The sequence below is a fragment of the Gouania willdenowi genome, chromosome 14, assembly GCF_900634775.1.
Source record: "Gouania willdenowi chromosome 14, fGouWil2.1, whole genome shotgun sequence".
Lineage (NCBI taxonomy): Eukaryota > Metazoa > Chordata > Actinopteri > Blenniiformes > Gobiesocidae > Gouania > Gouania willdenowi.
The window spans coordinates 24,388,832-24,410,483 of record NC_041057.1 but is presented as its reverse complement, the minus strand read 5'-3'; the positions used below and the strand labels follow the sequence as shown (position 1 = coordinate 24,410,483).

The window sequence follows — 21,652 nt, the reverse complement described above, 5'->3', positions numbered from 1 at the left end:
GCTGTTCAGTTGAGCTTCAGGAGTTCACAATAGCCAGGTCCTGCTGCACGGCAACCGTTACCAGGGTAACTAGCCTGCAACAGCCAGGTTCTGAGCATCTTGTTGTCTTGGTATCAGGACTGGAGTGAAAAATGACAAGGAGATAAATTTCACACTCTCTAATTACACCTGCGTGAAAAGAAAACGAGATGATTTGCCTAAAGCACAGGTCTGTGAGACTCAGATGCCAAAAATCTAAATCAGTAAATCCACATCATGGGCTCCCTCCCTAACCCAAACAATGTTAGATCGCAACAGAGATTACAAGGAAGAGCAATACTTTTTTAGTGTATTTTTATTTTTAAACCAAAGTAACCCACATTAGGTTATTTTATGAATCAGGGGGATCCCAATTCATGACATTAAATTCTTTAATTTTTTTAAAAATCTTTTTTTATTCTTATTTTTTACTGTAAAAGCTTATAGACCATTAATGATCTAATGTCGAACTGAAAGTCAGAGTTCCTTTAGAATCTAACCAATCTGAACATGACAACTGTCATTTTTGTTTACCGTATTTTTCGGACTATAAGGCGCACCGGATTATAAGGCGCACTGGTTTGTTATTATTATTATTATTATTATTATTATTATTATTATTATTATTATTATTATTATTATTATTATTAAGGCTCATTAAGCGAAACAAAATAGTCAGATAAGTCAAACTTTATTCAACTCATTAACAATAATTCTCAATATTGTTCAGGTTTAACACATAAAATATAGAACATTACACTCACTTTTTCAGTTCAGTATGTTGAAGCACAGTACTGGTACAGTACTGTGCTTCATAGTCCGAAAAAAAAGGTATATTTGTTGTTTTACAGTATGTGTTTCTGAAGTTATTTTCTATATTTTTCTCTGATTTTGCATCAGTTTGTTGTTGATTGTGTGTTCTTCATATAATTTAAAAAGTCTTTCCCTCATTTTGTGTGTTTTTGTTGTCGTTACTTTTGTGTATTTTTGTTGTTGTTACTTTTGTGTATTTTTCGTCATCTTTTGTATTTTTCCGTCGTGTGTTTGAGTAATTTTTTGTGTTAATTTTGGGGCTACACAAAATTAGTTGAAGGCGTGTGGCCCCTGGACCGCCAGTTGCCCATGTCTGTTCTCGTTGGTTTCCATATGTATGAGAGAGTAAATGAGTGTTTTTCTGCTGTACTAACACCACGAGAGCATTATTTACAGTTTCACGGGTCAAATAAGCTCATATAAGGAGGTGATGTTGATGTCAGGACTATGTAGGCTATGCTGACACCCCAAGTCTCTCAGAAGTTTCTGGGAGTCAGCCATTTTCAGAATTTCTACCCCCCTCAGTACCAGCCGTTTTTGAGCATTTTGACTGATTTTAAAGACCCACAGAATATTCTGTACTATGACTATTTGAAATCTGACACCAGATTCTGAAAGATTGAAGTCTCTACTTTCATCAGTCGCTTAAAGGTGCTTTCACACCGAACGCGACTGAAGTGACTGAAGCAACGCCATTACATTAAAATCAATGTAAATGATGCAACCTCAAGTTATCTCCTGTAAAGTGACATGACATGTGTAATTTGAGTGACGAGGTCGTGCTCGACTTCAGGCCTATCAATATATATATATGAAGTATGAGGAATATAATATTAGATTAATTCAAATTAATATTAATTTAATTATAACAACTAATAAAAAAGGACCAAATTTAATAAGTGGACCTTTGAGTCGTTAAACAATGAAATACAATTTGTATTTGAGTACCCTTGTGTTTCAGTGTATTTAAATTTGTTACATTATCAGTTGAACAACCAGACTACAGATGGAACATTAACTGATGCATAGTTGCACAGTGTGGTATAAATGTAAAGCAGCATTTAAAAACATTGTCTCAATTAATCTGTTCCTCAATTTGTGTCCATAGATTTTACTTCACGCGTGAAACTTTCATGGTTCCTTATTCCTTTTGGTCAGTGACTGAATAAAAAGGAGTAAATAGCCATGTTTATGTGGAAGCTTTAATTCCTCTTTAATTCACTTAATTCAGAATGTAAATGTAATTTCTGAATTAAACTTAAATCTGGTTGGTTTATTCCGATTTTAATTCCGAATTAAATAATTCCTCTAGCTTGTAAACGTTTAATTGCTCGGCCAATCACGATGACGCACGGTGACGACATAATTCAAAATGGCGGCCTGGACTAGAGCCAAGACTACTTATTCAATAAGAGCCTCAGAAGACATGGATATAATGAAAAGACTGGATGGACGGAGATATAAACATGAGGACATTAACACGGACACGTGGACTTATTACACACACACGGACATCAGCAAACCGTCCAGGCTTCATCGGACGGGTGATACTAAAACCTGGAGACAGAGTAAATGTGGACCTGTACTGCATAAACACCATGTGCATCACTGTACCTGTTATTAGAGTTACTATCTTTACGGGGGAGCAAATATGTATTCCTGGTTATTGATTTCCGGAGTTTTACTGGGCTTTTCCTTCTCCTGCTCAGCTGACCAAAGTGAAACAGTATGTTATTGTCGAACTGCTGCTTCAAAAAACTACAATAAAAATAAAAGTGAAAACATTTCTCATGTGGTCTTCTATGTTGGAGCCGGCAATAAAAAGTTTGTTGTGTTTTCTTTTTCCTGATAGATGTGAATATGCTACAATCGCCCCCTGTCCGATCAGAACCATTCCCAACCACCAGACAAAATGAGGAAATAAATAAAGCCAAATAAACCTATTTTTCATGTAAACCTCAATTCAGAATGACCCCCCCTTGTGGTCAAAAGTTTTCATTTTTTTTTAATAAAATAGTTTTCTGCTGCTTTGATTCTAACATATTACTGTTGGTTTCATATCACAGATGTTAGTTTGACCTCAGGTGTGTAATATAAGTTTTCAGTGAAATGGTCCCAAACTTTTGAGACTTTAGGTTGGTTCTTCTTCTGTTACGCAATTTTTCTTTACAGTGTAAATGTATGGTACTGCAGCAAAAATCAAGCAGAAAGTGGCCGGCAGCCTGATTTTTGGAGTCAACATTATCAATTATGTTACTAATCATTTTTGCATTATTGTATACACATTGGCCACGATTACGTGATGTTTTTTAGTTTGGAATTAATTATTTGTAACTAAATTATTCGGAATTAAAGTGTTCTGCTTCGTGTTTACATTGAAATAGTAATTTCGAATTGAGGTTTACATGGAAAACCAGTTTATTCATCTTTATTCAATTCCGCTTTATTCAATTTAGGTCTGGGGGTTGGGAAAGGTTCTGATTGGACAGGGGGCGAACGTGACAGATCACATATATAGGGAAAAAACACACAACAAACCCATTCTTTTCAGCTAGACAATAGAAAACCCCATAATAACAATTGTTTTTACTTTTATTTTGACTATAGTTTTGAAACAGCAGCTCGACAATTACACACAGTTTCACTTTCTTCCACTGAGCAGGAGAAGGGAGATAGAAAAGCGGAGAAGGGAGGCAGAAGATCGTACTTTGGCCAGTCAAACCCAGCAGTTAGGACAACTACTTTTACCTTCACTATACAGGACGTTGAGAACAAAGGAGAACTTTATGAGTCATTCGTGACGCTCTGTGGGTCTGATCTGGTGCTCGGCTCCTTGTCCCCCAATGAAGCCTGTTTTGTTTGCTGATGTCCGTGTGTGTAATAAGTATGAGTATCTGTGTGAATGTCTGCATGTTTATGCTTCCGTCCATCCACTCTTAATTATAGGAGGTGCATGCGCAGAACGACTGGAATTAACTTAAAGCAGAATAAAGTGTTCAAAAAAATAAGGAATTATTCAATTCAAAATTAAAATCGGAATAAACCAACCACCTAATTCGGATTTAAAGAGTAACTAAACCCCTGCTTCCTCCTGACCTGCCACAAGGAGGGAAATTCAAAAAATGCCTTGATTATGGGCGTGGCTCCTGGAGCAGTTAAAGACAAGCCCAGTCTATAATATAAAATCTCCAATGAACAATCTATGCTATGCTAACTAGCTACTCATTACTTAATATACATGCCTATTCAACGTTCTCTCAATCCAACCTACTCACCACTGATTGTAGAGCCCACAGGTGCTAGTTTTTATAAAAGAGGCGTGGCTAAAAGTGTTTGTTTGTGACGCAAGATGTCACCAAAACGTCACATGATCTTGTTCTCAGCCAATAGCAAAAATCAATTGTAATAGCCGGGTTTCAACCCATAGAGGGTTAAAGTTTAATTCGGAATTACATTTGCAAGGTCAGTTTACAGAAGATTTAACTTTTTGGTTTGGTTGGCGCGAATCTTGGGACATATATTCTAGTCTATATATTTCATTCTATTTTTTCTTTTGGCCCCCTTGGCAAGAATCTCAAACTCTGCCTATGCTTGGATGATAAAAAGTTGAGATGTGAGAGTAAACTTTCAGCCGAGCTGTGGTATTAAACAGCTGAAAGTGTGATCATATGAAGTGTTACCTGGTGATCCTCCGGGCCTCCATGAAGCTTGGAGAGTCTCTTCTTCTTTTGCGAATTGGCGAATAACTGCGGGAGCGGCGGCGAGTTCTGCTGTCGGTGTCGGAGCGGTTTGGACTCTCCCTCTCTCTGCTCGTCACACAAAAGAACAACACGTTAAACCAAAAATATACAAAGATGCAAATGACAAAGTGTGACAGGGATGTGAAGTCTCACCTGGAGTTGTTCTGTCTGATGTGGGGCGATTTGGTTTTGCTGAGAGCTTTGTCTCTGGAAGCGGAGCGTGAGGACGAACGTCCGCTGCTCCAAGAGCTGCTGCGCTGCCGAAGGTTCACTTTGCTCCGAGACTCCTCATTCTTCCTGCCTGATGTGTGTGAGTGACGTGCAGGAGAGGCTGACAGGCTCCGGTGGGCCTGACCCCGACCAGGACGACGGTGTCGCTTCGAGGAATGACTGCCTTTTGTCCTGGTTATTAAACAAAGGTGAACATAATGGATTACAAGTACTCAAGTTACTTTAATTAAGTTGCATTTATGGGTACTTGTACTTTTTTGAATTCATTTCTAAATCAATCATTTTATTTGTACTCAAGTATGTTTTTAAAAAAGTTAAGTAATTCTTACATTTCTAAACCCAACTGTTACTGTTTTTACCACCTGAGAAATATCTCAAAAGTGAGGCATCTGTTATCAAAATCCGATCTCGAACTGGTCATACACACGTTTATATCATCACGCACTGACTATTGTAAATCTGTTTTCACTTGTTTTAATAAGTCGACCCTAAACAGACTCAAGATCGCACAGAGTACTGCTGCTGTTGCCAGACTTTTGACCGGTGCTCCCAGAACATCCCACACTACCCCCGAGCATTTACATGGTCAGGCTCCTCAATATATCTCGGACTTGTTGTGCCCCTCCACTTCAGGGTGCAGCCTTCGGTCTTCAGACCAGGGTCTCCTAAAGATCCCAAAAACTACATTTAAAACCAAAGGAGACCTGGCGTTCCACGCTGTGGCCCCCAGACTCTGGAATAACCTGCACCAGTCTCTCAGGGAGTTTAACTGTGTGGACACTTTTAAGAAACTGTTGAAGACTTTGCTTTTCAGAAAAACTTTTAGTTAACTGGATTTTGCATTTTTATTATCCTTTTATGATGATACTCTTATTATGTATATACATCCATGTTTTATTATTCTATTATGATGTTGCACTTGTATTTTCACCACAGCTCTGTACAGCATTTTGTGATTTTATCTGCAAAAAGCGCTTTATAAATAAATTACTTATACTTACTGACTAAATTATTATTTTTGTTTTAAAATGATCAACGGACATTGTGAAACTACAAAAAATTAAATGACCAAACAACAATGAAAGAATCCATATGTTCTTAGTCATGCCAGAAATAAAATTTTTGGGAGTTATGCTCGATGATAAAATTAATTGGAAGAGTCACATTGAATACTTAAAGAGAAAAATAAGTAAATGTATTGACATTTTACATAAAGTAAAGTATACTTTTGATGAAAGAGCATTGTTTAGAATTTATACATCTCTAATTGTCCCGTACTTCACATATTGTATTGAGATCTGGGGTAATGCATGCAAAAGCTTTACTGACCAAGTTTATATAATTTTTATAAATTATAAAATAAATAAACAATTATAAATCACAAAGGTCCAAGACACCACTCAAATGAACTTTTCATTGAAGGTAAAATTTTGAAATTTGCAGATTTTTTTCAGTTAAAAATTGTTTTGACCATGTGGAAAATCAAAAATAAATTAGTTCCAGAGCACATTTATAATAAATTTATACTAATTACAGATGAAAACAGCAGGAGGAAAGGAAACTTTTGTGTACCGTTTGCTCGCACTTCACTCAAACAGAGGGTTTTGTTGTCACTGTGATAAGGTTGTGGAATTAATTGGATGACAATTTAAAAACTTGTCATACTATTGTTCAAATTAAACATATTTATAAAATGTTGTCGATTGAAAACTACAGACATCTGCAAATCAAACATACGTTAAACTATTGACATCTGTAACAAACAAAATAGTTTTGTTTTTTTTGTAACAAACATTTGATTTGGTTAAGTGAAAAATCTTGCAGAATTGATCGGCGACTATCTACTTGGACATTCTTTTATTGAACAAAAAGGGGCATATATAATAAGACTCTTCAACATGCTCCTATTCTGACATGTGAAAAGTATTGACTGTCAACTACAATGCAGAAATTGTAAACAGGATTACATGGAAGAATAAATTTGATTTGATTTGATTTGATGATTCTTAGTCATGTCATTTCCGCCCAGCCACTTTCTTCAATTTAGGTTGGTTTTATTATTTATTATGGTGTTACCCACATAGCACTGTTTTAGAGTTCATAAATTTAGCTATACTTAGAGCCTTATAATTTTTTATTTATTTTGAATTTAATTCATTGGTGTTATTTTTGATTATTTCTTAAGAATTGTACATTTTGAAAAACCTTTTATTTTATACAGATGCCTTTGTGAAAAATAAATGAAGTTCCAATTGTGCAAGATTTTGTCTCTTCCTTTATGTACATTAAATGTTTACTGTATGCAAGGGAACTGTGGCAGTTATTACCAAAAATAAACGTGGGGGGTGAAAATAACAAGTAAGTTTTACTTTGACTACTATTTAATTGAGCTACTTTTTGCTTGTAGTTGAGTATTTTATGTATGACTTACTTGTACTTGAGCACAATTTAAATCAAGTAACAGTACATCTATTTGAGTACTAGGATATATCAGTACTCTTTACACCTCTGGTTATTAAGGTGGATAAATTATTGTCCTTGTATGAGCAGAACTATGCAGTAAATCTATTCTCATTCTGTGTTTGTGGCAAAGTTAAACTATGGGTGTGCTAAAAATAGTTAAAAAGACACAAACTTTTAAAAATTTAGACCATTAACTTACACTGAGGTGATCATTATTCTTTCTCTACATTCTAAACACTAACAGAGACTCATTCCTGTAAATAAGAGAATAAATGAGCAGAATCAGCAGCTTTGTATTTTCCTAAGTGTTTGAAGTGCCTCTTTCAGGGTCATTATTGTCTCTGGAAGGATCCCGATCCCAATCTGTAATAAGCGCTTTCTCTAACCATAACCCAGCAACCAGATTCTCCCACCACATCCTCTATAAGCCAGTTTATGCATTGCGTAAGTGATGACTGCTGACAAGCCTGCATCACTGAAACCACCAGTGACGTGCCGTCAGGGTAGGCAAGGTAGGCAGTGACTACCCAAGGGTGAATTGATATTTTGATTATTTGTTTTAATTATAATATAATTATAAATTATTTATTTTTCCATTTCCAATAGCCTACAGTACCTATAAGTTTGAAAATGTCCGCATTTTGTGCATTTCATAGCCCAAATTACTAAACAGCTGGAACAGCTGCACAGTCGTTTTTATTTTTTTTTCACTCCACTGTAAGGCAGAGGAGGCCACGCCCCCTCCCAAAGGCACGTTGCTCCTCTGCCTCCGTTCTCATTCTGTGTTTTTACGTGTTTGCGCATGTGCAGTCAGGTGCCCAATATGACAACCATTTACGTGCAAAGGCAGCTCTCTACGCTGCCTTTGCACGTAAATAGCGAGAAAGGTTTCCTCCTATCACAGTCCTCAGTGAGCATTGATTGACAGCTCCAGTGTGGAACTCCTTTCCGTTGTGGTGATGTTTTTGACTCTGTGCTTCTAAGCAGATGCTGGTCTAATTAGAGGGTTCATCAAGCTACTGTATGTGTGTATGTACAAACACATTGTGTGTGGATTCCCGTCTTTCTCTGTGTGTGTACAAATGTGCATGAGAATTATTTGGTAATGATTTATGTTTTCTTTGTCAGTTTTACTCTGAATTGGATGTTCTAAAGTGCTGGATTTGGCCCCCAGGCCTTGTGTTTGACACGTATTAGCATACAGAGACCAAAGGGGTACATACATTACATTGAGACTCACTTTCTCTGGTGGTATGAGTGCCTCCCTCTATGAGTGTGGTCGTCCTGGGAGTGGGCAGAGTCACTGCTGCGAGCAGGGGAGTGGACACTCTTGTTCTGGACCCGCTTACGTCCACTCCTTCCCAATGTCTGAATCATGGAGCACCCAACAGCAGCTTTCAGCCCATCTACACTCTGGGCTGCTCCAGCTGCCGTTTGGCTCCTGCCAAGCACGTTGTGGAGCTTTGGCTTTTTCAGTCGAGATGACTGGGTGTTTGCAGAACTAGTGGTAAGCAGATGGAGCTTCTGTAGAGAAATCAAAGCCAACATAGAAAAAAACAAAAGAAGGAAAAAACAAAAGATGCATCAGAGTGTTTTCAGGTTAGTGAACAGGAGCTACGGTGTTACCAATAGATGGTAAACATCCAGAAGAAAAAGATCTAGGTTGGCTTCAAATGGCTTATAGATAGTCCTCTATGGTGCAGCGCATGCAATACTTGGCATGCAAAACCAATATGAGTTGAAGAGAACAAAATTGCAAAACAAACAAAAAACTCGGAAAAAGAGAAAGAGAAGGGAAAAAATAAAAGTGTGAATCAGGTAAGTTAAAGAGCAGAGGCAGAAAGTACAGAGCTACAAACTGTCGGGTAGAAAAAGAGGACTTCTTTAATTAAAAGAAAATAATGATTAAAACAAATGAAATGAAACAGAAAGAGAAGACAACTTGACAGAACATCACAGAAATGGAAGGAACAAAATAAAGATCACAATCATTGAATCAATCAAATCAGAGAACAAATCGTCTGCTACTCAATTTTCTCTTTGTGGATTTTTTTTCCTGAAGACAATTGCTGAGATGTGAACAGCGACCCATTTTCTTTGCTTTTTTTATGGTTACTCTTGATTAACTCCCTTCTGGTTAACATCCACTTACCAATAAAGTGGTATTCCCTCCTTTAGTAGGTAAGGTATGAAGAAAAGGGAAAAGTGGGGCAACATAAGTGCATCATTAGATTCACAAAATGCAAGAGAAAAAGACACAAAACCCTTCCCTGCAAGTGACTCATGAGACAATGCATAGAAATCAAGAAAAAACAACTGAAAATAGAAAAAAACACAGTGTGCAGGGAATCCGTCACAATAAAGTGAATTCTCTGTGCCCAGTGGCATCCTTAAACATGAGCAGCTAAGAGTTTTTTTTTTTTTTAATAGTATATAATTTATCATTCAGGCTAGCATTACTTTATCTACTTTGTCCTAATTTAAATAATCCCTAAAGAAGACCAAACATTAAATACTGCTATCTATTTTTTCTTTTGTTTTGTTTAAAGATTGTTTTAAAACACATGTCAAACTCAAGGCGAGGGGCCGATTCTGGCACTTTAGAGCATCAAATTCGACCTGCAGGAGATGGTAAAAATGAACAGAGAAAACATGAAAACATGAATCATTGTGAATTACCAAATAATTTAGTTGTAGCTATCTTGGGCCCCCAAAACATACTGTACACAAATTCATTGAAACTCCGCTACAATATTTGCAGTCTTTTCTTTTCTCTCAAAATACTGCAATTTTCCTCAAAATATTCGACAATTTTTCCCCAAATTTAATGACAATTGAAATGAAAGTGTAGATGCTCAGGGACTGATTTCTGTTACTTATTGCGTGGATAGAGTTGGTGCCTTACATATCATTCATGTGTGGAAGTACAAAAATGAATGTTGAAGTTTGTTTTCCCTACCTGTAATCTGCGGACCACTTGAGATCAGACTGCTATGAGTTTGACAACCCTGTTTTAAAGCCATGGACCTGATTTGTTTTTTTTGTTTTGGTTTTTTTGTTTTGAATGCAACAATGTTTACATTGCATAGAACAGACTGCGCCTGTGCCAAAAGCCTATGAAGTTATCCTTTAACTGAAGCATTGTGATGCTGCTGTGGGTGAACTGATATCAATTGATTCATAGCTCATAATTTTAAAAGTAATTTTAAGAGTTTGTTTTTTTTGTTCCCTAAAGCTCCAGATTGGTTTTATGTATTTACACAGTGAGTAAATGTCGAATAATAAAAACTGGTACTTGCAAACAGAAGTTGTGTTAAAACATAGATTAAGAGTTTGTCCTAAAGAATCAAACATATGAAATTCCCTCATTATGTCGAACTTTAACAGTTCACTCCTGACATATTGTCATCTGTACCTGCTTTTTCCTGTACAGGCATGCTGGAGCCTATCCCAGAGGACACAAGGCTCAAGGCAGAGTAACTCCCCCTGGATAGTACGCCAATCAATGGCAGGGTATGACAGAGCCAAGTTTGGGGACTCAAACCCATGAGCTCTGCACTGAAAGCAGCAGTGCTCACTTTTTTTGAATTTTATGAGGGGAAACACAATTTGACGAGGAGTCCACTGGACAATGATTGGCAGGGCCATTAACCTGCATGATTTATTATCCTGCTGCAAAATATTGCAATCTAAGAATGTCAGCAGCTCATAAGAAGGGCTGACAATGAACTACACACTGAAATCCAGTGTGTGGGAGATATTTGATAGTCCTGACCTCAGCATCACATTTATACAAGTGCTGATTAATGAGAGTAAGCACCCAATGTAGTAACCGGTGACTAAAAACAATTCTCCTCTCCCGCTACTTATTTTAAGCAAATCCTGTTGACTTTTTTCTGTCAAGATAAAAATCTTGTAATCCAGTTGTAAAATATTGTATTCTCAGAATGAGTTTCTGGATCAGCATAAAAAAGTGGGACAAGTAACAACAACTGTCACATAGTTGTTTTTGATCTGTTTGAGGGATTTGTTGCTGAAGTAGATCAAGCAATGCCAGCCTTGTTGTACAGCCTCTAATTAAAGCCTCCAAAAAAAGGTCAGTTACAGACTTTTAGTAGGCCAGATAAAGAATATTTAAAAATGTTCATGTTAATGCACACAGTTGGCTCTTCCTTATAAAATAAATCCTGACCTTCTCCCTCATGTAATGATCAAGGAATTCTGACCAAACAAAGCATTTCTCCAAACCAGAGGGAAAGGACAACTGAGTGGAACCGTACAACGTAGACTGCATATGCTTGTGTGTAGCTTTAAACTGCCAAAGAAATCATAAAAAACTAAATTGTAAGATGGATATTCTGATTCACCAACAAATAAAGAGATGCTGGACAAACAAAAACGCATTATAACAGAACATAAAGAGGAAATGGAGAGAATAGACCTGGAAGATAAGAGTGGGAGTCTGGGCCTCAGAATGAAGTGAAGGAGAAAAGAGAAAACCAGAACTCTGTGTAACCCGATCTTTTAGGAGTCAAATGATAATTCATGGAGTAAAATGAATTTGGTTGAAGACCATTAATGACAGAAAGAGAGAAAGAGACAAAAGAGAAAGAGAGAAACATAGATGTCACTCAGGCTAGGGTGCTTGTCACATTCTCATCTGCATAAAGATCACGTGCGTAGGCAAAGCTTTACCTACCTTCCATTTCAATCAGTGACACGTATGCAATATCAACAAAAAAAAAAACAAGAAAGAAAGAAAGAAAAAAGAAAAAAGGAGAAAGGAATGTTCTCCGCAGCGAGATGGGAAAAAAGACAATGACCTCTTTTAGTATCAAAGCTGCACAATCAATCCAGAGACTGACGAGAAATCAACCAAACTCAAAGTTAAAATAAAAGAGAGGGGGACATAAATAAAAAGCTCCTGATGGAATTTAAACCAAACCAAATCTAGAAAGAAAGAGGATCAATCTATCACCTACATGATTTGTCTTTTTCGCTTATAAAAATGCAGCCAGATTTGTATCAAAAGGATACAGGGAGGCGGATAGAGGTGATGTTCATATTAGCTTGACATACAAAACAGAGAATCTAAAAGGAGGAGTAAAGAGGAGGGCATGCAAAGCTGACAAATATCAAAGATAGTGGAAAAAAACAAAGTCGGGGAGACAAGAGTGTGATACACATGGGCAGTTAGGGAAGCAGGACCGTGGAAGAAGGTAGAAGGTTGCAAAAATGCCTAAGATGAACAAACTAAACAGTCAGCACATCTAAAAAGGACCCCAGTCCCATTCTGTCCTGACTCTTCTCCAGCAGTTACCCTTCACCCTGGCCTTTATTCTTCCTCTGTTAAAACAGGCACTGCAAGAGAGAGCCTAAAATCGCTTTGGTAAGTCCAAGCATGAACAGGAAGCTAATAGTTTGGGTCCCTTTAAGGAAACAATTATCATATAACTATAAGTAAACCAAGTTACACCTAAAAATCCAACCTATTTCAATTGAAAGGAAACATGAAAAGCAGCCCTGCTTGGAAGTGCTCATTCACTGTGTTGTTAGCTGTAACAAAACCTATAGAATTAGCAGACAAAAGAGTTTAATCAACCCTTAATCAGGAAAAAAAAAAATTTATGCAACAAAAAGTGCTGTATGAATCCCTTCAGGAGATAAAACTAGAACACTTGTTTTAATCTGGTGTGTCAAGGTGTAATGGACTCCTCACTGTCCCATTGGCAGAGTATTGGATGCTTTAAAAAAATTTATCGACAACCTGTCCTGGCCTTCAAGGTCAAAATCACATGACAGTTAAAGTATCTTTTTCTATTTTTACATTTAGGGTAATATCACAATATAACATATATCACATTTTGCTTCTGAGGGAAATATGTAAAGTCACATAATTTCAAATGTAATAGCGAAGTCCAGAAGATTAGTTAAGATTTAATCAATGTCTTTTTTGGGCTTAAGGTGGCAACTCTAAGGTATGATGATGAGTCAGTTATTGTAGTGTAAACATGGGGGGCTAATATAGTGCTTGGCAAGCTGTCGTCCATGGCACATAAGATTAATTTAACTTCATAAATAAATATTTGAGAGCAGCAGAAATACATTAAAGTGCCATGTTCTTTCCATGGTTTTAGGTGTTGCCTTCTTTTTAGGCCTGGCTACCAGACTCAAAACAACTCACTTTGTTGTTGCTCTTGTTGTTGTGTACACTAATTAAAATCGCTACACCTCTGTTATTCGCGAACGGATCGGGCTAAAATTTGGTAGGTATAATCTATGGATGTGTACGTATCGATGCTTGGAGCCTGATTTCTGATTTGGGGCCCCAAAAGAAAAAAAAAACAAACGAAACTCGATTTCTGATTTATTTTCCAGTCAAATATTACGACGGTTGGTGGTACCAAATCATTGGCACATACCTATACTGTATACAAATGGGGCTCATTACCCCGTACATGTCATGGGGGCGCCAGGCTACTCCTCTGTTAGTTCTCATTAGATTGAAATGCAGTTTGGTATGAATACTCTATGAATGAATATGATGAGACGCCCAGAGCCCTTTTTTTAAATGGGGCCCGGGGGCCCACTCCCCATTTCTGGTAATTTCCAAATTTATGGGAACATAGTCGTGTGATAAATCATTTCAAAGGTAATTCAGCGTAGATTACAATTATGCCTCGCACAATTCGATTAGGGCCCCCCCCTTTTTTCGGCAATTTCCATTAAAGTAATTTCTCATTTATTTGTGAATCAAATATTGTGACAGTTGGTCGTACCGAATCATTGACACATACCAATATATGAATGTGGCCCATTACTTTGTATGTGCCACAGGGGACCCGTTTTTGGAACCGAGTCATTTGAATTCTCAGGAACGTGGTACATGCTATTCGGCGCGGAGACGTTGCGCGGGCCCGGCCGTAGTTCATCCGAACTTGTTTTCTATCATTTTAAAACGTAACCATACATGCTCATAAATTCATATTAACTAACTTATGATGTTATTTGTAATTTTAGGCAGATCAGTGTTTCTGGTCACCCTGTTTTACCAGGAAGTAAAAATGTGCTGCATAACATTTAAGACAACTTGACCTCAAAAGCGATTACATTTAATGCTCTTGCTTGTTCCACACAGCTCATTCACATGTAGCAATAGATCACTTCCAGTAATCTGTGGTCTTAGGTCCCTTACGTGCATATATCTGTCAGGTAGTTATACTCACATATTATTTTGCCTAAACACAGTGCCATGTGGTGTGTGTGACAATGCTATCTAAAAGAATGGGGATGAGGCAAGTCTTATCATATCTATATTACTATTATAGACGGCGCACTAGATTTAAGGAAAGCCCGGCTTGTACTAGTTAGGAATTTATATAAATACCAAAATAAGAAGCTAGCATTGTTGCAGTTATTGGTTTAAAGCTACTTGGTCAGTGTAGAAGTGAGGGTTTATTCGTCAAAGAGTCCAGGACACGTCAAGAAGCCGACACCATGATAAACTACAGAGAAGGCTTTAATGGGAGAGATCCAACATTTTAGTGTGATAAATGTGCACTGTCCCAAATGTGCACAGCTGTTAGCCCTGAACCCACACAGTGAATAAGACAATTCCAAATTGGACTATTGGACGACAACAGGAACACAAACCACAGCTCCTATGCAGGACATTTGCTTTATCATACAACTATTCAAAAGTAATCCAACAAGGGTTAGATCTAGTGACACACGATATTTACACTTTTGGCTGATATGCCAAAATTTTGCAGCTCATTTGGGGCTCTATTCTCTCATGTGCGTAAGTCAAAAAAGTTGCTGTTTTTGGCTGCACGCTGTTCTCCATCTGTACTTAAGCAGTGTTGGGGAGTAACGGATTACATGTAATGTAACATAATCAGATTACAAATTTTGAGTAACTGTAATCCGTTACAGTTTAAATAGTTGGTAATCGGATTACAGGTACATTGTTAAAATCAATGGATTACACAACGTTACATCACAGTTTTGCGGGTTTATTCACTACCAACGCGATGCTTTTCCCAGAAGCCCCAATGTAAATAAAAAAGCCTATTTGCTCGGGTGTGTTGTTGTTGTGTGCGTACGCATACGCTGTGCGTGCGTGTAAAAAAGTTATGATTGTATTTTATATCAGGGGTTTTTAATGTGATGGTTTAATACCTGCTAATGATTCCATGGATGCTCTGTTTGTTTGATGAAGTAGTGAACACTTAATTTTGTGTTCACCAACAGGAGGTTATCCCACACTTCTCTTATTCTACATGTCACTGTTCAATTAAAATGTGATGCCTGGCTGAAAATGTTATTAAACAGATAAATATTATTACACAATATTACTAAAGACAGTGATTTGACCTTGCAGATTATTTTTTTGCTTAAGTTGAACTGTTCAAGAAAAACCTTGTATAATAGACTAGTCACTAGTCGATAAAGAAACATCCCTAATCTCTATCTATTTATTAATGTGTAGTTAGTTACATAGAAGCCTACTATCCACATTTAGTACTAGGCTACTAGCTGCTGCAGCTCGTTACAATGAAACTCTGACAGATGTCAGACGAAATGAAACTATTTAACACTGTGTACAACGTAAAGCCACGATTTGATCCACTACAAGAATAAATAACAAGTGAAACATTGATGACAGATGATGATGACGACTAATGCGCGCTGATCATTTCTGAATGCAGGAATGCAAGAATTTAATAAAATCAGGCTTTCCACACAAACAAATGTTAATCTGGCCTTAATATATGAGGGGGAAAAAAGAGAGATCTTAACTGTAGCTCAGACAGAAAAATGTGGCCGATCTTCACCTTGCAGTAACTAATCAAATCAACCATTGTTACATTGTTTATCAATGAAGGCGTTTCAAATTAAAAGTGCGCTTTATCATTTTCACGGATTTCAATGACATTTACAAGCGTTGATTTGTAGACAGCCCAAAAAACATCACGGCCCAGTCTGCCTCCTTTGCGGTCTGAACTGCCTTCATTCACAGACTATGTGCTTTTGGTTGACTTACTTGCAGAGGGCGTCAGGAGCCTGGACCAGAGAATACATGCAGGAGAGAGCGCGTAACTGCAGGCGCGTAAGTAAATGCTTAAGTCCAGACGGGAGAAAAGGACCCTTGGTCAATGAGCAATATTTTTCCACACACATGCCTAATTGCAGAGATCATCTAGTTTCTGTAGTGGAATTATTCTGCATACTCTATCATGTTGGCCTGCTGGCAAATGCAAACATAAGACAACGCTGAAAAGGATGTAACATCAGTAATCATTCCTTGTGTAAAGTAAGATAACTACTTCAACTTACATCATGTAAAACATGTCATATTTATTAATGACAATTGTTTTAAACCAAACAATGAATATTCTTGCAGCCAATCAATACTTAAAACAGTTACCACCTACTTACTTTTTGTATATGACTGTTAAGAAAAGCAATTTAGTGTCACAGCTATTTATAAACTGCTTGGAAAGTAGTACATTTATTGAATATTTGAGATTTTTCAATGCCTCCTACCTCCAATAATTTACAAGCACTCTTGTAGTGAGTTTGCTTGTAGTCAGATCGATCAAAAAAAGGAAATCTTGTTATTCTATCGGTTAACTACATCCGCGGGATGGCCAATGTCCGGTACAAAAATTTTAAAGCCCATATTAGCCGATAAGGTGTCGAAAATATCGTGCATCACTAGTTTAATCCCTGGGGACTTGCTATTTACCTTCCATCCTGCAGAGTTTTTTTTTCTTTCTACTTTCAACAGATTTTACTTAATATTTATGGGAGTGGCAGCATTCCCTTCTGCAACAAATAAGCTGCTTAGAAAACTGTGGGGCAATTACTACAATCCAACCCAATGACTTACAAGTACTTCACTGCTCTCAATATCACCTTGCTCTAACAAAAAGTAGAAACACAGTCTGAGAAGAGATACTGCCCTTTATAGGCTACATGCACGTTGAAATGACAGTAGAGGAGAGCAATTGTGGAACCCCTGCTAATTTCTGCAGAAGCATTTGGACACCTGAAGAAGAGGAGGAGCTATTACTGAGTGAAGCATGTGTTTCAGAAAAAAGGACAACAGTAGTGACAAGAAGAAACTAATTAACCTACCAGTTACCCTACGTGGTCCAGCTCCAAAGCATTTGAGGGCTTTTTTATAAACAAGAGAGAAAAATTGGGGCATTTACTCACGTGTAGGTGCCTGATCAAATAAACACTAATTCAGAAAGTCAGCAAAGAGAGACAGAGAGAAAGAAGAGAAGAGATCAGAAAAGATCTCAGACCATACGTGGACCTCCCAGTGGTCAAAAGTTTTCATTATAGTTTTCTCAGCTTCATTAGAAAAAAAAAAAACTAATAACCAATTCTTAATATATTGTACATAATATACAAATATTTTAAGTGCTATAAAACACAGTGACTGTACAAAGTATATATGAATTCATTTGTTGTTCTTTTAAAAATACAAGACTTTTTTGACGCTCGCTTATGTGACCATCGTCTTCCTTTCAAGTCTTCACTCATGTTGAAATGTTATTGATTTTTGTTTGTCACAGATGTTAGTTTCATGTCACAGATGTTAGTTCTACCTCAGGTGTAGAGTATAAATTTTCAGTGAAATGGTCCCAAATTTTTGAGACTGTTCTGTTGTGCACTTTTTCTTCACAATGCAATAGGTGAAGGAACATTGCACCCAGCAGTTCGTGTACGGTATTGCAGCAAAAATGAACCAGAAAGCGGCCGCCGGCCTAATCTTATCATAAAGTTACAACATTAAACCACGCGTCAACGCAAATTTTGGAGTCAACATTATCAATTATGTTACTAATCATTTTTGCAATATTGTATATATTACACACATTCGCCCTCATTTATCAACCTTGCGTGAAAACGGGTGCAAATCTGAGTGCACATTGTGTCATACGACAGGGCCGACATGGGACTCATGAAACATTCGTATCTGACTAATCCCAGCGTACCAATGATTGGGTATTGATAAGTGCGGCGGCTAAATTTGATCGTCATTAACATGTTACGCCCTCAAATATAGCAGTAAAACACTCATATACAGTGGGGCAAAAATGTATTTAGTCAGCCACCAATTGTGCAAGTTCTCCCACTTAAAAAGATGAGAGAGGCCTCTAATTTTCATCATAGGTATACCTCAACTACGAGAGACAAAATGAGAAAAAAAATTATCCAGAAAATCACATTGTAGGATTTTTAATAAATTTATTTGCAAATTATGGTGGAAAATAAGCATTTTTGGTCAATAACAAAAGTTAACTCACTCAGTGCCCCCGATGGGATATCTCGTCATTTCAAATCCGAACACTCAGCACCATGCGTTTTTTCACAGGGATTACTAGAAATCACCCTGGCGGAGGTCCCTCATCAATATCTAAGCTGTGGGGTGTTGTAGTGATCAATGGTGCCCTGACGATGGCAGCGGTGCACCTTTAGATGAGAGATTAGCCACTGATGCTACCATTAGCTGGGTGGGAGAAGGAGGACCGAGTGAGAATATGGCGCTACAAAGTGATATTGTGACGTATCCAGCAGCTCACAGCTCCACATACTAACAGAGAACATGTGTGGATTATTGATAATGTTGTGATCGTGAGATAAAACCATCAACTAACCGAGCTAAACGGGTCATTGCTGCGTGTCGAGAGGAAGAGGAAGTTACGTCTGTGTGCAGACTGACGGGAGGGAACGTTGGAGGAACGCCAAAATACAGTAAGAAATCCATTCAACTCTGACATAGACAGCAAAATAATAATAATTTTGCCATCAAAAGCCCGGTCTCAGTGTTTTTTTTTTATGTTTTATATAAGGAAATAATGTTCAGATGTTAGAGTTGTCACTAAAGCAAAAAAAAAAATGCTTTAAAGTCAATGACAGGATTTTTTTTTACAAAAAGGCTGTTTACTCAGCTTTTTGCTCTGAAATTGAAGATTTGTGTAAAACTTGCTCTATTCAATGGCTGATTACAAAAGAACGGAACAAGCCAGAAACAAATGTTTTTTTTTTCATGACAGTAGAGGCTTCAATCTTTCAGAATCTGGTGTCAGATTTCAGATAGTCATAGTAGAAAATATTCTGTGGGTCTTTAAAATCAGTCAAAATGTTCAAAAACGGCTGGCACTGACGGGGGTTGAAAATTTGAAAATGGCTGGCACTGAATGAGTTAATCTCAATACTTTGTAATGTACCCTTTGTTGGCAATGACAGTTTTCTTTAAGTCTTCGCAAGGTTTTCACACACTGTTGCTGGTATTTTGGCCCATTCCTCCATGCAGATCTCCTCTCGAGCAGTGATGCTTTGGGGCTGTCACTGGGCAACATGGACTTTGAACTCCCTCCAAAGATTTTCTATGGGGTTGAGATCTGGAGACTGGCTAGGCCACTCCAGGACCTTGAAATGCTTCTTACAAAGCCACTCCTTTGTTGCCCAGGTGGTGTGTTTGGGATCATTGTCATGCTGAAAGACCCAGCCACGTTTCATCTTCAATGCCCTTGCTGATGGAAGGAGGTTTTCACTCAAAATCTCACGATACATGGCCCCATTCATTTTTTCCATTACACGGATCAGTCGTCCTGGCCCCTTTGCAGAGAAACAGCCCCAAAGCATGATGTTACCACCCCCATGCTTTACAGTAGGTATGGTGTTGAGTTTTTACCAAAAAGTTATTTTTGGTTTCACCCGACCATATGACATTCGCCCAATCCTCTTCTGGATCATCTAAATGCTCTATAGCAAACTTAGACGGGCCCGAACATGTACTGGCTTAAGCAAGGAGACACGTCTGGCACTGCAGGATTTGAGTCCCTGGCGGCGTAGTGTGTTACTGATGGTAGACTTTGTTACTTTGGTCCCAGCTCTCTGCAGGTCATTCACTAGGTCCCCCCGTTTGGTTCTGGGAATTTTGCTCACCATTCTTGTGATCATTTTGATCCCACGGGGTGAGATCTTGCGTGGAGCCCCAGATCGAGGGAGATTATCAGCGGTCTTGTATGTCTTCCATTTTCTAATAATTGCTCCCACAGTTGATTTCTTCACACCAAGCTGCTTGCCAATTGCAGATTCAGTCTTCCCAGCCTGGGGCAGGTCTACAATTTTGTTTCTGATGTCCTTTGGCAGCTCTTTGGTCTTGGCCATAGTGGAGTTTGGAGTGTGACTGTTTGAGGTTGTGGATCAGTATAAAAGACATTTTATACTGATAACAAGTTCAAACAGGTGCCATTAATACAGGTAACGCGTGGAGGACAGAGGAGCCTCTTAAAGAAGAAGTTACATGTCTGTGAGAGCCAGAAATCTTGCTTGTTTGTAGGTGACCAAATACTTATTTTACATAGTGATTTACCAATAAATTCATTAAAAATCCTACAATGTGATTTTCTGGATTTTTTTGCAAAACTGGTGGCTGACTAAATACTTTTTTGCCCCACTGTAACACTAGAGCACTCAGGGACAAACAGCCCCTGAGTGCTATAGTGTACAGTATATAGCGCACACACAAAAACCAGGAAGATGCAAACACAACGACAAAAAGTACACGCAAATCGGTGCACACGCATAGACAGACGGGGATATGCGCACGATGTGTCTGTATATACACACATAATTTGATTAACCCTCTGATTAGAGCAAAATCCGCTCTTTATAGAAGCAGAGAGTAACTAACATTCCCGTTGTAGAACGGAGATCTGCATTGGGGCAGTGAATCAATGCTCACTGAGGGCTGTGATAGGAGGAATCCCTCCTCCCAGCTTTTATAAGAGGGGCGGGATCAGCAGTGAAAGTTAGTGAAAAAAATTATCTGTCTCAATTGTAATAGCCGGCGTTCAACCCTCAAAGGGCAGTTGCATTGACATTTTACAACTAAATACGCAAAATTAAAATACTACGATCAATCAACATACATATGTGTTCAGCAGAAAAAAGTAGGTTTGGGGTTTAGTTACTCTTTAAATGGAGTGTTTACAGTCGAGATGAAAACAAACTTTCAAGCGGCAACCTCAATCTATTTTTTTCAGGCAAATTAATTGATCTATGAGCTCTACAAATATCTTTATCTGATATCAAATGATTGTCTCCAGCAGCTTTAACTAGTTTGATTAGTCAGTTGAAGGAGTGGGTCATAGATTGCTATCACTTTAAAGCTCAGTCAGATTGTAACTCATTCAACACACTTTATAAAGATGTCATCTAAGATAAAACATGATTGTTTTTCTTGTGTTTGCAGGTCACCCTCATGCCTGGGCCCTGGGTTACATATTTATTTACTGCAGCCAAGGGCAGCCACATTCAATAGCCTTTTTTTCTTTTAGATCATCACTCATGTAGAATAG

At 37.9% G+C, this 21,652-nt stretch overlaps 1 protein-coding gene across 3 annotated transcripts in view; it reads right to left on the bottom strand.

The window, feature by feature from the left end:
- srrm3 (serine/arginine repetitive matrix 3) overlaps positions 1 to 21,652 on the bottom strand; it is a 98,343-nt gene that overhangs the window by 2,467 nt on the left and 74,224 nt on the right. For 2 of the 3 annotated variants that reach the window (XM_028466290.1, XM_028466289.1), the window contains 5 exons: positions 17,490 to 17,514; positions 9,418 to 9,437; positions 8,506 to 8,789; positions 4,725 to 4,973; positions 4,512 to 4,637 (listed from right to left, as the gene is read on the bottom strand). In XM_028466290.1, the coding sequence (XP_028322091.1) occupies positions 4,512 to 4,637; positions 4,725 to 4,973; positions 8,506 to 8,789; positions 9,418 to 9,437; positions 17,490 to 17,514 (704 nt within the window). The remainder of the gene's footprint in view (positions 1 to 4,511; positions 4,638 to 4,724; positions 4,974 to 8,505; positions 8,790 to 9,417; positions 9,438 to 17,489; positions 17,515 to 21,652) is intronic. The other variant, XM_028466291.1, reaches the window with a different exon arrangement.